The 13,857-nt window shown below is 39.7% G+C and overlaps 1 protein-coding gene across 2 annotated transcripts in view; it reads right to left on the bottom strand.

Moving 5' to 3' along the window:
- LOC126237083 (uncharacterized) overlaps window positions 1-13,857 on the bottom strand; it is a 190,851-nt gene that overhangs the window by 22,768 nt on the left and 154,226 nt on the right. Inside the window, exon 8 of one of the 2 annotated variants that reach the window (XM_049946882.1) lies at window positions 7,314-7,498. In XM_049946882.1, the coding sequence (XP_049802839.1) occupies window positions 7,314-7,498 (185 nt within the window). Of the gene's footprint in view, window positions 1-7,313; window positions 7,499-7,689; window positions 8,009-13,857 lie in introns of those variants that run through there. The other variant, XM_049946883.1, reaches the window with a different exon arrangement.

The following is a 13,857-nucleotide window of genomic DNA, read 5'->3' as shown; positions in this document are numbered from 1 at the left end:
ATTCATTCATAAAGACAGTAAGTGAGAAACCAGTTGGTGAAATAAAATCTGGTTTTGATGATAAATTTGAAGAGATAAAATCTAAAATTGGCAAGAATAGTGAGGAACTGGGAAATATAATCAGTGCTGTGTGTAATAAATTGATCAGCTGGAAAATAAATGTGCAGAAGTAGAAAATAATCTTGAAAATAATGTTAAAAGGGTTGCAGAACTCTCTAATAGAGTAGAGGGGTGGAAATAGTGTTAATGAGATAAAAACAGAAGCTGTGCAAAGTAACCTTGTGGGGCAAATTCAGGTGCAGGTACAAAACTGCACATTACTTGAAAGACAGACAGAGGCAGAAATTAAATTAATCAAAGTGGGAATTTCTGACTTTCATAAGAGAATCTGCAATAATAAAAGGGAACTAGAAGGCGAAATGAATTTATTGAGGGAAACAATTATCATTGCAGCAGCAGGCTATGGAAATGTGTTGAGATGTTCTATGGGACACGGATATTGGTGAAAACTATTTAGTGGGGAAAGTAAATACCATGCAGTTGGCTTGGCTTTTTGGCTGCATACAGAGATGACTTTGTGACAGGAAAGAGTGATGTGGCAGGAATAAAATTTGTTAAGATACCGTTGGAAGGGGGTGCTTAAACATGGGCAGCCAAAATGCAGATAAGGTTTGTGACCTTTGAAACTTTGTTCTTGAATAAATACTGGGGTCAGTCAAAACAACTAAGATTACAGAATGATTTTTTAAATGGACTTAGTTATAAGAGTGGAAAGGAGAGTATGAGAGAGGTTTGTTTGTTAAAGAACTGAATAAATTACATTGCTTGGATAGACCACTGGGTGTGCTAACAGAAATTTCAATACTAAAGAAAAGGTTAACAGAGCACTTGCAATGGGATTTGATTCATAGTGCAACAAAGTCAGTAGAGGAATTTCTAAATTTTGTGGAGAAGATGACAGGGCTTTGTGTTATAGATCTAGATATATGGAACAGAGGGAGAATGAATGGAAGATATTGTGAAAGGGTAAATAATAAAAAAGAGTACAGTAATAAATGACAGTAAGTAATCACAATAACAGGTGTAGAGAGGATATAAATGGTCGAAATAATCAGGATATAGATTGGAGAAGCAGACCACAAAAGGATAACAGAAATTTTGGAGGGAGAAGGAACAGTTTTGATCAGAGGAGTGATAGGGAAGGTATGAGAATAGGCGAATTGACAGATGCAAATGGACATGATAGGCAGTCAAAAACTTAATGTCTGCATGGGGAATGGTAATTATGACTTGAACAGCACCAGACAAGGACATGATGGGATGAGGAATAAAATTAGCAAGGAAAGTAAAGAAGTTAGGAAGTGTCATATGAATGCTGTCTTAAGTAATCAAAAGTTTTGGGAAGAATTTAATAATTACAGAAACAGAGTAAAAAGAGAAAATGGTACATAGGTCAATACCAGTAATGAACAATGCAATTTTAGCAATGATGAGATTATTTAAGAGAGCAACAAAATCAGAGGACAATATTGGTTTAAGTGCAACTAAATTCATTGACATATCAGAGACAGATGTTGTAGTTTCATCAAAAGGGGAAACAGAAGTGGATATGGAAACAAGGGCCAATGTTCACAGTAATAATAGGTGTGATGAAGAAAGGAACGAGGTAATTTCTCTAGTGAATTGCAGGGAGAATTATGCAGAAAGTAAAGAAAGGATTATTCATTGTTTGAATTATTTGTTGATAATGTTGATGAGCCTGTGGTTGTAGGTGATAGTTATGGAAATGGAAATGTGCAATGATATGGAAACTGCTATAGTTTGCCCTGAGGATAAAACTGAAACCTGTGCTTTCTTAAATGGTGAGCATGCAAGTCTGAATGATGTCAATTGTAGTTGATTAGGACAGGAGGAGGCTGATTGTGATTTAAATAATCATATGCAGAGTTACACAAGGCTTTGTTGCCTGAAGAATGGGATGAAAAGGCTCAGTCTAGATGTAAGGATCGGTGAAGTTAAATGGAAAGAAGACAAGGATTTCTGTCAGATGAGTATACGTTAATATCAACAGCAGCAGAAAATGGTATAACAGTTGTGGCATTTGTTATGAATACAAAGAAAGGCCAGAGGGTGTGTTACAGTCAACAGTTCAGTGACAGGGTTGTTCTTGTCAGAATTAATAGCAAACCAACACCGACAATGACAGTTCAGGTACACATGCCGACATCGCAAACTGAAGATAAAGAGATAGAGAAAGTATATGAGGATACTGAAAAGGTACTACAGTACATAAAGGGAGATGAAAATCTAATAGTCATGGGGGACTGGAATGCAGTTATAGGGGATACAGGAGAATACGGGCTTGGGGCAAGGAATGAGAGACAAGAAAGACTAATAGAGTTCTGTAATAAATTTCAGCTAGTAATAGCGAATACTCTGTTCAAGAATCACAAGAAGAGGAGGTATAATTGGAAAAGATCAGGTGATATGGGAAGATTTCAGTTAGATTACATCATGGTCAGGTAGAGATTCTAAAATCAGATACTGGACTGTAAGGCGTACCCAGGAGCAGGTATAGACTCAGATCACACTGTAGTAGTGATGAAGAGTAGGCTGAAGTTCAAGAGATTAGTCAGGAAGCATCAGTACACATGGAAGTGGGATACAGAAGTGCTAAGGGAAGAGGAGACACACTTGAAATTCTCTAACGCTATAGATACAGCAATAAGGAATAGCGCTGTAGACAGTACAGTTGAAGAGGAATGGACATCTCTAAAAAGGGTCATCACAGAAGTTGGGAAGGAAAACATAGGTACAAAGAAGGTAGCTGCGAAGAAACCATGGGTAACAGAAGAAATACTTCAGTTGATTGATGAAAGGAGGAAGTACAAACACGTTCCGGGAAAATCAGGAATACAGAAATACACGTCGCTGAGGAATGAAATAAATAGGAAGTGCAGGGAAGCTAAGACGAAATGGCTGCAGGAAAAATGTGAAGACACCGAAAAAGATGTGATTGTCGGAAGGACAGACTCAGCATACAGGAAAGTCAAAACAACCTTTGGTGACATTAAAAGCAACGGTGGTAACATTAAGAGTGCAACGGGAATTCCACTGTTAAATGCAGAGGAGAGAGCAGATAGGTGGAAAGAATACATTGAAAGCCTCTATGAGGGTGAAGATTTGTCTGATGTGATAGAAGAAGAAACAGGAGTCGATTTAGAAGATATAGAGGATCCAGTATTATAATCGGAATTTGAAAGACCTTTGGAGGACTTACGGTCAAATAAGGCAGAAGGGATAGATAACATTCCATCAGAATTTCAAAAATCATTGGGGGAAGTGGCAACAAAACGACTATTCACGTTGGTGTGTAGAGTATATGAGTCTGGCGACATACCATCTGACTTTCGGAAAAGCATCATCTACACAATTCCGAAGACGGAAAGAGCTGACAAGTGCGAGAATTATCGCACAATCAGCTTAACAGCTCATGCATCGAAGCTGCTTACAAGAATAATATACAGAAGAATGGAAAAGAAAATTGAGAATGCGCTAGGTGACAATCAGTTTGACTTTAGAAAAAGTAAAGGGACGAGAGAAGTAATTCTGACGTTACGGCTAATAATGGAAGCAAGGCTAAAGAAAAATCTAGACACTTTCATAGGATTTGTCGACCTGGAAAAAGCGTTCGACAATATAAAATGGTGCAAGCTGTTCGAGATTCTGAAAAAAGTAGGGGTAAGCTATAGGGAGAGACGGGTCATATGCAATATGTACAACAAGAGGGTATAATAAGAGTGGACGATCAAGAACGAAGTGCTCGTATTAAGAAGGGTGTAAGACAAGGCTGTAGCCTTTCACCCCTACTCTTCAATCTGTACATCGAGGAAGCAATGATGGAAATAAAAGAAAGGTTCAGGAGTGGAATTAAAATACAAGGTGAAAGGATATCAATGATACGATTCGCTGATGACATTGCTATCCTGAGTGAAAGTGAAGAAGAATTAAATGATCTGCTGAACGGAATGAACAATCTAATGAGTACACAGTATGGTTTGAGAGTAAATCGGAGAAAGACGAAGTTAATGAGAAGTAGTAGAAATGAGAACAGTGAGAAACTTAAAATCACGATTAATGGTCACAAAATCAATGAAGTTAAGGAATTCTGCTACCTAGGCAGTAAAATAACCAATGACGGACGGAGCAAGGAGGACATCAAAAGCAGACTCGCTATGGCAAAAAAGGCATTTCTGGCCAAGAGAAGTCTACTAATATCAAATACCGGCCTTAATTTGAGGAAGAAATTTCTGAGGATGTACGTCTGGAATACAGCATTGTATGGTAATGAAACATGGACTGTGGGAAAACCGGAACAGAAGAGAATCGAAGCATTTGAGATGTGGTGCTATAGATGAATGTTGAAAATTAGGTGGACTGAAAAGATAAGGAATGAGGCAGTTCTGCACAGAATCGGAGAGGAAAGGAATGTGCAGAAAACACTGACAAAGAGAAGAGACAGGATGATAGGACATCTGTTAAGACATCAGGGAATGGCTTCCATGATAGTAGAGGGAGCTGTAGAGGACAAAACTATAGAGGAAGACAGAGCAAATAATTGAGTACATAGGTTGCAAGTGCAAGGAATTTGTGGTGGGCTGTATCAAACCAGTCAAAAGACTAAGCCCCCCCCCCCCCAAAAAAAAGGAAAAAAGGACCTTATGCAGACTAAAGGCAATGAGGACTGGAATTAACACATATTAACTAGCAGTGAATAGTGTCAACCAAAGTCAGTTTTCTCTTGTGTGATTTAAGTGTTATGACATCATATGAATCTAGAGTAAGAAACAAAAGCTTGTATATACTAAGTTAGATATAAGGTGATGGACAAGCTGGCTAATAGGCTAACACACAACAACAATATTAGCACACACCTTTGTGTGCCAATTAATAAGTAATCATTTGGAATTTTAACTGAGGAGTGTATTCTTAGTGCTACTTTGTCTCAAATGTGATGGGCAAAATTGACACAAAATGGGGGTAAGTGGAAAAAAAAAAAAAAAAAAAAAAGAAAGCAGTTCAGCCGTCTGTTGAGTGCTATATGGAGGCAAGCAGTGGAGAGCTGGTTTTTTGTTGTATCTGTAGAGGCTAGGTGAATCGAGAAGGCTGGACAGAGCTGCAGCATGAGTAAAGCGGCTGAGGTCTGGTTTGTCTGTGTGGACAGAGCATGGCACTGGGGAAAGCCCAAAGCTAATGCACCTGGCAACAAAGGATGTGAATGCCAATAGCGAAAACTGCCTACAATTGAAGTACAGAAAATGAAAGGACATTTCTGGAATTGTTGGAAGACCCACCCATGCACTGCTATCCTTTACCTTCCCTGCCCCCTCCAGATTGTTGCTTCCATTACATGTGACAGTTGCATTCTGATCCGAGCTGCTAGATTTGAGGTAATGTGTGTGAGAGATGTACTTGGTGTTGTAAATGAATGGTGTGAGTTTCCCTTTCTTTTTCTGATGAACACTATGGTCAAAACCCAATGTGTAAGTGTCTCTCAATTCTGCCTGTCTACAACTTAATGTATCATCTTTATGGTAGTACTCTATCTTTTCCTTACGTTGTTGACATCACAACCTGGAGTTTCCATTGTTTGATAAAATTATTACCATATTTATACGACTCTGATTTAGAAGTAATTAAAGTTTAAATGTTTATTTATTTATAACACATAATAACTGTTAGCAGGCCTCTTATTAACACATATGACACACCAACAAATAGGGTTGACATCGGTTATATGATAAGCAAGCTTGTTGTGCAATATGCACAAAAACAAATTGTTAAATTATTTATAATTCTGAATTAAGCTGTGATACAACAGAATTCTGCACACAAACACTATTATTTAGCTTCAGCATGTTGATCTTGCAGTAGGGACTATGATGTAATAATTTATGTAAGTATGATTTATTATGTTCATAAAAAACAATTAAGGAATGTGCTTTGAGTCTCACGGTGCCACAGTAGAATACAGACATGTATTTAGCTAGCTACTGTAATTTCCTTTCTGAACAAAAGTAAAATAATAAATTAAAAGGATAAAGTGTAGACATTTAGTTATTGGATAAGATTTAAATAAATGTAGCTTTAAGAATATGTTAACTGAAGTTTCATAATCTATACAAAACAGTGTAAAGTGTATATCTGAGAAAGTGGGTCAGGGAAAATAACAGACTTGACTGCAGCAGCTGACCATGTGACCAAGCTCTGGAGCAGGCAGGAAGAGTGGTTTTTTGTTGCTGTCATTGTTGGAGTGAATTTGGTTTGCAGATAATTGTTGTTGAAGAGCGGAGGTCTGTGTCGGTAAGAATGGGAGATCAATGAGCCATTTGTGATAACTTGGACTTGTTGCAATTATAAGTGACCACATTGGGACATTAAAATAGTAAGCAAATAAATATTAGGAATGAGTTCAGTGTCAAGAGTTAATCTGATTTGTAATGAGTTTCGGTGGAATTTAGAAAACACTGCAAAGTGTTTAAATTGTGTTACATTTACTACAAACTCTGACACTTGTTATCGTTCAGAACCTTTTATTCAGTGTCTTGCTAGCTGTGCTCTTCTCTATACACTGATTCATGAACGTATCTGCTGCAAGTCTACTTTGAAATGTATGGCCACCTTTTTGTAATGTTTCCTCTGTTTGGTTCTTTGCCTGCAAGTAAATTTGCAAATTGAATTTAAACCAATGCATTAGGGATCTCATTCCCTGCCAGGTTTGTATCTAGAAGTCTCGAAGTGTTCAAAAACATAACTGGACTAATATTTTTCCCAGTATTTATGACTGTGTTTTTCTGATTGAAATACTGTTGCCAGCAGCTACCAGTGATTCTAAGAATATTCAAAATATTTTATTCACAGTATTTGACACAATTATTTTAGAAGTCCAGATAATTAATTTTGTTCATCGATTAACATCTATTCTGTGTAATTATATGTAGAATATTTGAAGATGTTCAACACCAGACAAAATTCTTGACACTTTTAAAAAACTATGATGGAAGACTACGCATAAAATAGTTTGAGTAATGGTGTCTATTTTTTTAACCATAAAATCCATGAAAAATAAAATATTTATTCTGAACACACAAAGCACCAGAAATAAACATTCTGGATGTGTTAAATACACAGTTAACTAGTCATAATTCAAATCCGACTATTGATATCTTTTTCTAAATCTGTTGCTAATATACTGATGAGGGTTGTTCTTTGTTTGGTTAATATCATGTAGTCACAACAGTGACAAGTCTTACCTCCTGCAATTTGAATGGTCTATAAACCGGCCCTCAGTGATGCAGAATGGATGCTGTGGCACCTGAGTGTTGGTGATAGCTGGTGTCACTGATGCTTCTTGGACTGGAGATGATGCGGCCTGTTTCATTTGTGAAGTTGCTGTGGTAGCTGGAGAGTTTACATGAGGAGGGCTTGTGATGCTCTCCTAACAACAGGAAATTTAACTGCTTCACAATGACACACATAACAACAACATTATGATAATGTAGCAAAAAGTCTTGATGAAAGGTTATAGTTTGATTACTACACACACAGGATCCAGTTGTGTTGTATATTTTTTGCAATACCAGGAAGTCGAAGTTTATTTGTTGTAAGGATGTAGTTTAAACATTACACTCTATATGTATCATTTATTACATAGTTATGTGCACTACATAACACTGATCTACATAGTAAGACACTTCACTTGCAAAAAGCAGATTTTATAAAATGTTCCCATTTAATATGCAGAATCAGTTGTTTCAGTATGTTATGCATTTGTAGCAATGAAGTGTTTCACTACAACTTTACATAGTCTGTAACAGCTGTAGTTTACTCTGTACTGGGTTCCATTTCATATGTGAAGATTAATGAGAATGCAAGAAGAGAAGTTTGTCTTTCACCAGACAGAGTATTCAGCATACACTGGCAACTCACCAATTCTGGAGATTCATCACTGTTAAACAAAAAAGATCAATACTGTTAAACAAATATACAAGTTTTGAAATGAAAAGAGAATGTTGTTATTACTTTAGGAACTCATGGAAATGTGGAGTATATTTAGTTATAAAACTAGCTGGTTTTGAACTTAGACATTTAAGGTAAAATGAACTACTTATACGAGGGTTGACTGAATAGTAATGCCTCCACCTTTGGTGGATTGTGGTGATTGTGTTGATGTGAGTACTGCAAGTCGGTGGGCGAGTAAGTTTAAAGATGTTGAGGTGGGAACATCTGACCTGCGTGACAATCAAAGAGTTGGATGTCCTGTGACACCAACTACTGAGCTTCACAAGCAAAATGTTGACAGATTGTTCAGGATGATCGTCATCACTCAGAGAGAATTTGCAAGTACAATTGGCATTTCACAAGAGTGTGTGGGTCACATTATTGCTTTGCTTGGCTATTGGAAGATCTGTGCACAATGGGTAGCCCGGATGCTGACTACTGAAATGAAAGGGCACCACTGTACGGCATCCTCCATACAGTCCAGATTTAGTACCATCTTACTTTCATCTGTTCTCAGTAATGAAAGATGATCTATGGGGTAATCATTATGCTTCTGATGAAGGCGTGGAGAGAACTGTGAGACTGTGGTGCAGAAACACAGTGTCGACTTCTTCCGTGATGGCTTCAGAAAACTTGTTCATTGTTGGCAGCAGTGTCTCCAATTGGCTGGTGATTATGTGGAGAAGTGAATATTGGCAATTAAAGATAATGTTCTAAAGATTATTTGTGCATTTGATTGATTAAAACGTTCCCATCCAAACCCAATTAATGAAGCATTACTTTTCATTCAATCCTCAAATCATTTGCTTGGGAATATGTGGAAATGTGTAATTCCTATTTGTAAGTATTTCACAGATAATATCAGTCAGAAATGGATCAGATTTTATTCAAACAATAATACAGAAATTAAGGTGCTTTCTTACACCCTATAATTAAACTAGCACAGATAATTTTATGATTTACGTCTGGGTGTCAAGTACTTATACCCAGAGCCTTTCTTGTATATACTGTTCCAATTAGTCACTGAAACACACATTAACATGAGAAGAAGAAATATACTAAAACTTAAAATTTAAAAATAAATACATAAAATGGTCACTAGATTAGCTGGTCACTGCAGCTATGCATACCATCTGCTGGTATTCCTTGAGCCTTCTGATAGGCACAGGAGCCGTCACAATAGCAACATGTCTGCATGAACTATTGGGATGATGCAATGCATTTGTTTATGTGTGTGTTTTATGTGGTGTCACTGCCAGACACCACACTTGCTAGGTGGTAGCTTAAATCGGCCGCGGTCCATTAGTACATGTCGGACCCGCGTGTCGCCACTGTGTGATCGCAGACCGAGCGCCACCACACGGCAGGTCTCGAGAGACGTACGAGAACTCGCCCCAGTTGTACGACGACGTTGCTAGCGACTATACTGACGAAGCCTTTGTTCTCATTTGCCGAGAGACAGTTAGAATAGCCTTCAGCTAAGTTAATGGCTACGACTTAGCAAGGTGCCAATTGTATCAGTGCATGTATCTTACGAGTCTCATTTGTATAGTCAAGAGAGATGTATCAAAGGAAGCATTAAAAGTTAAGTATATTCCAAAGCTACGTATTTTCTTTATAGCAGTCATAACTTATCCTGTTCCAGACTTGACGCCAGTCGGCGTGTGTGTACGCATGCCTTTCGGCTTCCTCCTCAGTGTGGCGTGACTAGCTTGTTACGCCACAACATTTTACAATCTGTTCTTATAAAAATAATGGAAGGAGTAAAGGTAATTGTAGCAATCTGCTGTTTACTACACTCACCAACCACACCATACATAAATCAGGCCACTGTGGCAAATTTAGTGCGTGTGCTGACATTAGAACAGCATGTCTGCAATCAGAGAAACCTGATGTGGATAGCATCTTTTTAAGAATATGTTTGGGCATCCAAGGCCCTCAGATGTTAAATCTTTTCCACATACGTAAATACTGTCATTGTATGCTATTATATCTCTTTTACAGTCATTTGTTTCCTTGTGTTCCTATTTATAACCCAAGTGGCAACATTGAGGGTTAAGTTTTTATGTGTTTTGGATTCTGTGTTTTTTCTGCTGTTTGGTTCTTCCATGAAGGCTTTACTCCAGTCACTTTTGCATCAACTTCAGGTGCATATGGCTATGTTGGAACAATTGTTGGCTGCATTATTCAGGCTAGCTCATTTGATACATCTGTAAAGACTGGTATGCTTATGAGAAGCGGCTTTACCAACATTTCATAGCATTCCAGGTGGCCGACACAAAGGTCTGTAAGGCTTTTTACTTATTGTGAATACTCCATCACAAGTATCACTCATTGTACCAATGTTCCTACACAAAACCAGCATCACTTTCTTTTGACAATCTGTGAGGTTTGCTACCCTCCTGTCACCACAAGCATACACATGTGGTCAAGGCATGTGTTGAATTCTACCAGTGTCACAAGCAGCTGCAGCAATTGTTCCAAGTTAGGGTGACCAAGCTTCTCAGCCTCAGTCATAAGTGTCAGTTCAGAGTCTTATGCACACACCATGGTCAGAGAGGCCATCATTTCTATGGCCCCAGAAAAGGAGGTGCATCAATGTGCCCTTCATTTTGCAGAACATGTATTAGAAGAGGTTTTGATGGTGCACAACTGTTCAAGGTCTCCCATGCTGTGAACTACAAATTAGAGGCTTGGAATGATGTCACCATTGTTTACAGTGTTGTTGTTTTGTGCAGCATTAACAGGCACCCTGCCCCAAGCAGTGGGCCTCATGGGAAAAGAGAGAGAGAGAGAGAGAGAGAGAGAGAGAGAGAGAGAGAGAGAGAGGGGCGGGGGTGGGAGGTCGGGTGGGGGGTTGGGGGGGGGGGGAGAAGGAAAGGTCACATAGCAGTGGTATGTCGATGTTTCATTGCCACATTTGCTGTTATCTGAAGCCCACAACAAACTTTCCATTGAAATGTGTCCTACAAGTCGACAGAGGGGCCGCTGTATGTCTACTCAACTCATAGATGTACACCAGGCTAGGGTCCCCACTGCTGGTGCTCTTTGAGTATCACTTTGTAAGCTGTAACAAAGAGCAGTTTTCTGTTCTTGGCCAATTCACAGCCAGTTTACAAGTCAGTTGTCCACTCCATTACATACTTGGTGATTAATGATGCAAGTACTAAATATTTGCTTGGGTTAGATACCTTTGCAACTTTTGGTTTATCTGTTGCTGATGTGGTGCATCTAGTGTCAGACCCCATGCCTTATCACGAATTGGATTCCTTGTGTTCTGACTTTTGTATCTATTTGACCCAGAGTCAGGTGGTGCAAACAATTTCACAACATACATTGCCCTCAAACCCTCTGACCACTCTCATTTTTTTGGGGGTGTGGCTTTTGTCGCTAACTTTAGGTGATCAGGTAAAGATGGACCCAGATCGCTTAACATCACTGGGAGTGATAAGACTGATTTCCTGAAGTGAGTGAGCTATGCCCTTAGTGGTAATAAAGAAGCCATTCAGTCAGCTCCAGCCCTGGGGTGACTTCAAAGTTGTTATTAATGGACAGGCAGTCATAGACACCTACTTCCTGCCTCGTCTGGAGTAGTTGCTCACAAAGTTGGCTGGGGACCAATTCTTTTTAAAAATCGACTTGGCTGAAGTCTACCTTCAGATTTCTTTGGGCAAGGCCTTGAAAAAGTTTCTTGTGGTTAATATTCATTTAAGCCTCTATCAGTATCAATGGGAAATGTTTGGGATCACTAGCGCACCTACCATCTTTCACCATTTTTTAGAACAAGTTACGACAGTTGTCCCTCAATGCATAACTATCTTGATGATATCATTGTGACAGGTGCCATGACAGAGGATCACCTACCTAACTTCTGTTTTTTTGTTTACTGTTCTACAAACTATGGGCCTCAATTATAATCTTGCTAAGTCTAACTTTTTCCAGCCTTCCATTGTTTATTTTGGTTTTGAAATTTTCCAACAGAGCATGTGGCCCATGGGACAATATGTCACCACCACTACAGCATTGCCCCATCCTTCTAATCTGTAGAAACTTAAGACGTTCCTCAGAAAAGTGGCGTATTATCACAAATTTATTCCCAGAATGGCTAGTATCACCCACCTCTTGCATTTGTTGCTTCAGAAAAGTGCTCCTTTTGTTTGGTCTGCAGCCTGTCAGCATGCTTTTATGCAGTGTAAGGATAGTCTTCACCCTGAACCATGTCTTACAACATTTCATTCTGGTAAGCATCTGCTCTTGGCCACGGATACATCCCAGTATGGGCTGGGGGAGTTCCTCATCCATCGCCATTCAGATGGCTCTGTACAGCCTATTGCCATTGTGTTGAATACACTCATCTCAACTCAGCAACGTTATTCTCAGCTGGAAAAAGAAGCTCCTGCTATGACCTACACCTTAAAAATGTTAATGTGTTCCTGTGTGGTGCAAAAGTTCATTTAATTCTCACCCATAACTCTGGATTTCACAGTTTAGCCCATTTTTGTCCTTACCAGACAAAGCTGCTCATCATCTTCAGCACTGGGCTCTGTTCTTGTCCCAGTACAATTATGAGATCCATTTTTGTACCACATTGCAACATGCAAGAACGGATGCTCTGTCCTGGTTCCACATGGGTCCTGACCTCTCACTGGACCAGGAGGAATTATTTTGTTTTCAACTAGATGCAGAAGTGGAAGGATGCCTTGTCCAAACATTTAAGATGCAGATGCGCAAGTACGTAGATTTCCCAGCCAAGGAGGCTCTCATATTTTTTAATCCTCTTACAAAATGATACCAATTGGGACCAAAAGTCCTGACAAGCTCCTTCATGGCTGTCAGGCCAAATGCTGCTCAATCTCTTGCTGCTGGGCAGGTGTCCCACAGCATAACTGATTTTGTCAACATCTGCACCTGGATGCCCAGGCCTCGGTGTTTGGACAGTACCCTCGCTGGGTTGTGGCTGTCATCCACAACCAGCACAGTCACTGCATCCTCATGGTTCACACCAAAGATTGATTCATGACATGCCACCAGAACCAATTGCATCCCACGATGGGCACAAGAAGCACTCCTCATTCTTCATTAGCCCTGACCACTTCGGCAATTGAGCATGCCTGGTCTTGTGCACCTATCCTAATGGTCAGAGCTTCTTCAGCACTGGAGGAGGTTTGCTTTCTGCATCAGTGTTGGTGCCAGTGCCCCTTACCATGCTGAGCAGGAACCGTGTCAGTGGGGACAGAAGCCAGGTCTCTGATACCAGAGCCTCTCCTCTCCAATCTACCATCACTGCTGCCCATATGGGGTGGTCTTCCTTGTGGACTCTGACATCAAGATGGCTCCCTCTCCGGAGTGCAGCAGTGTCCTCATGTCACTCACTTTCATCCATATTCACAGATTTGATCTGATCGGGAACTTCTCACATCTTTGGCTGCTGCCCTCAGCACGGCCACAGATAAAGTGGACATCTCTTCAGTCACAGCAACATAGATGGCAACACCTGGTCTTTCCAAGTTGGGCCACTGTGGTAAGTGTAATGTGCACTGACATTCAAACGGCACATCTGCAACTACCTGAGGCGACTGCCAGGGGCAGCCCTATCACTGACCACCAACAACAGATTCACCATGTGTGCACAGCACTACACCAGCGTCATTCGACTTGGATACTGTATTTATAAGGGCATGCACAGGCCTTCGGGCTCCAGTTGTTAAACGTCTTCAACATGTGTAAACTACTTCATTGTATTCTTGTTGATGTCATTCCGTAACCCAATAAATTGTATCTCTTTTATGGCCATGT

The sequence above is a fragment of the Schistocerca nitens genome, chromosome 2 (genome assembly GCF_023898315.1).
Source record: "Schistocerca nitens isolate TAMUIC-IGC-003100 chromosome 2, iqSchNite1.1, whole genome shotgun sequence".
Classification (NCBI taxonomy): Eukaryota; Metazoa; Arthropoda; class Insecta; order Orthoptera; family Acrididae; genus Schistocerca; species Schistocerca nitens.
This window is presented reverse-complemented; position numbering and strand designations above follow the sequence as displayed.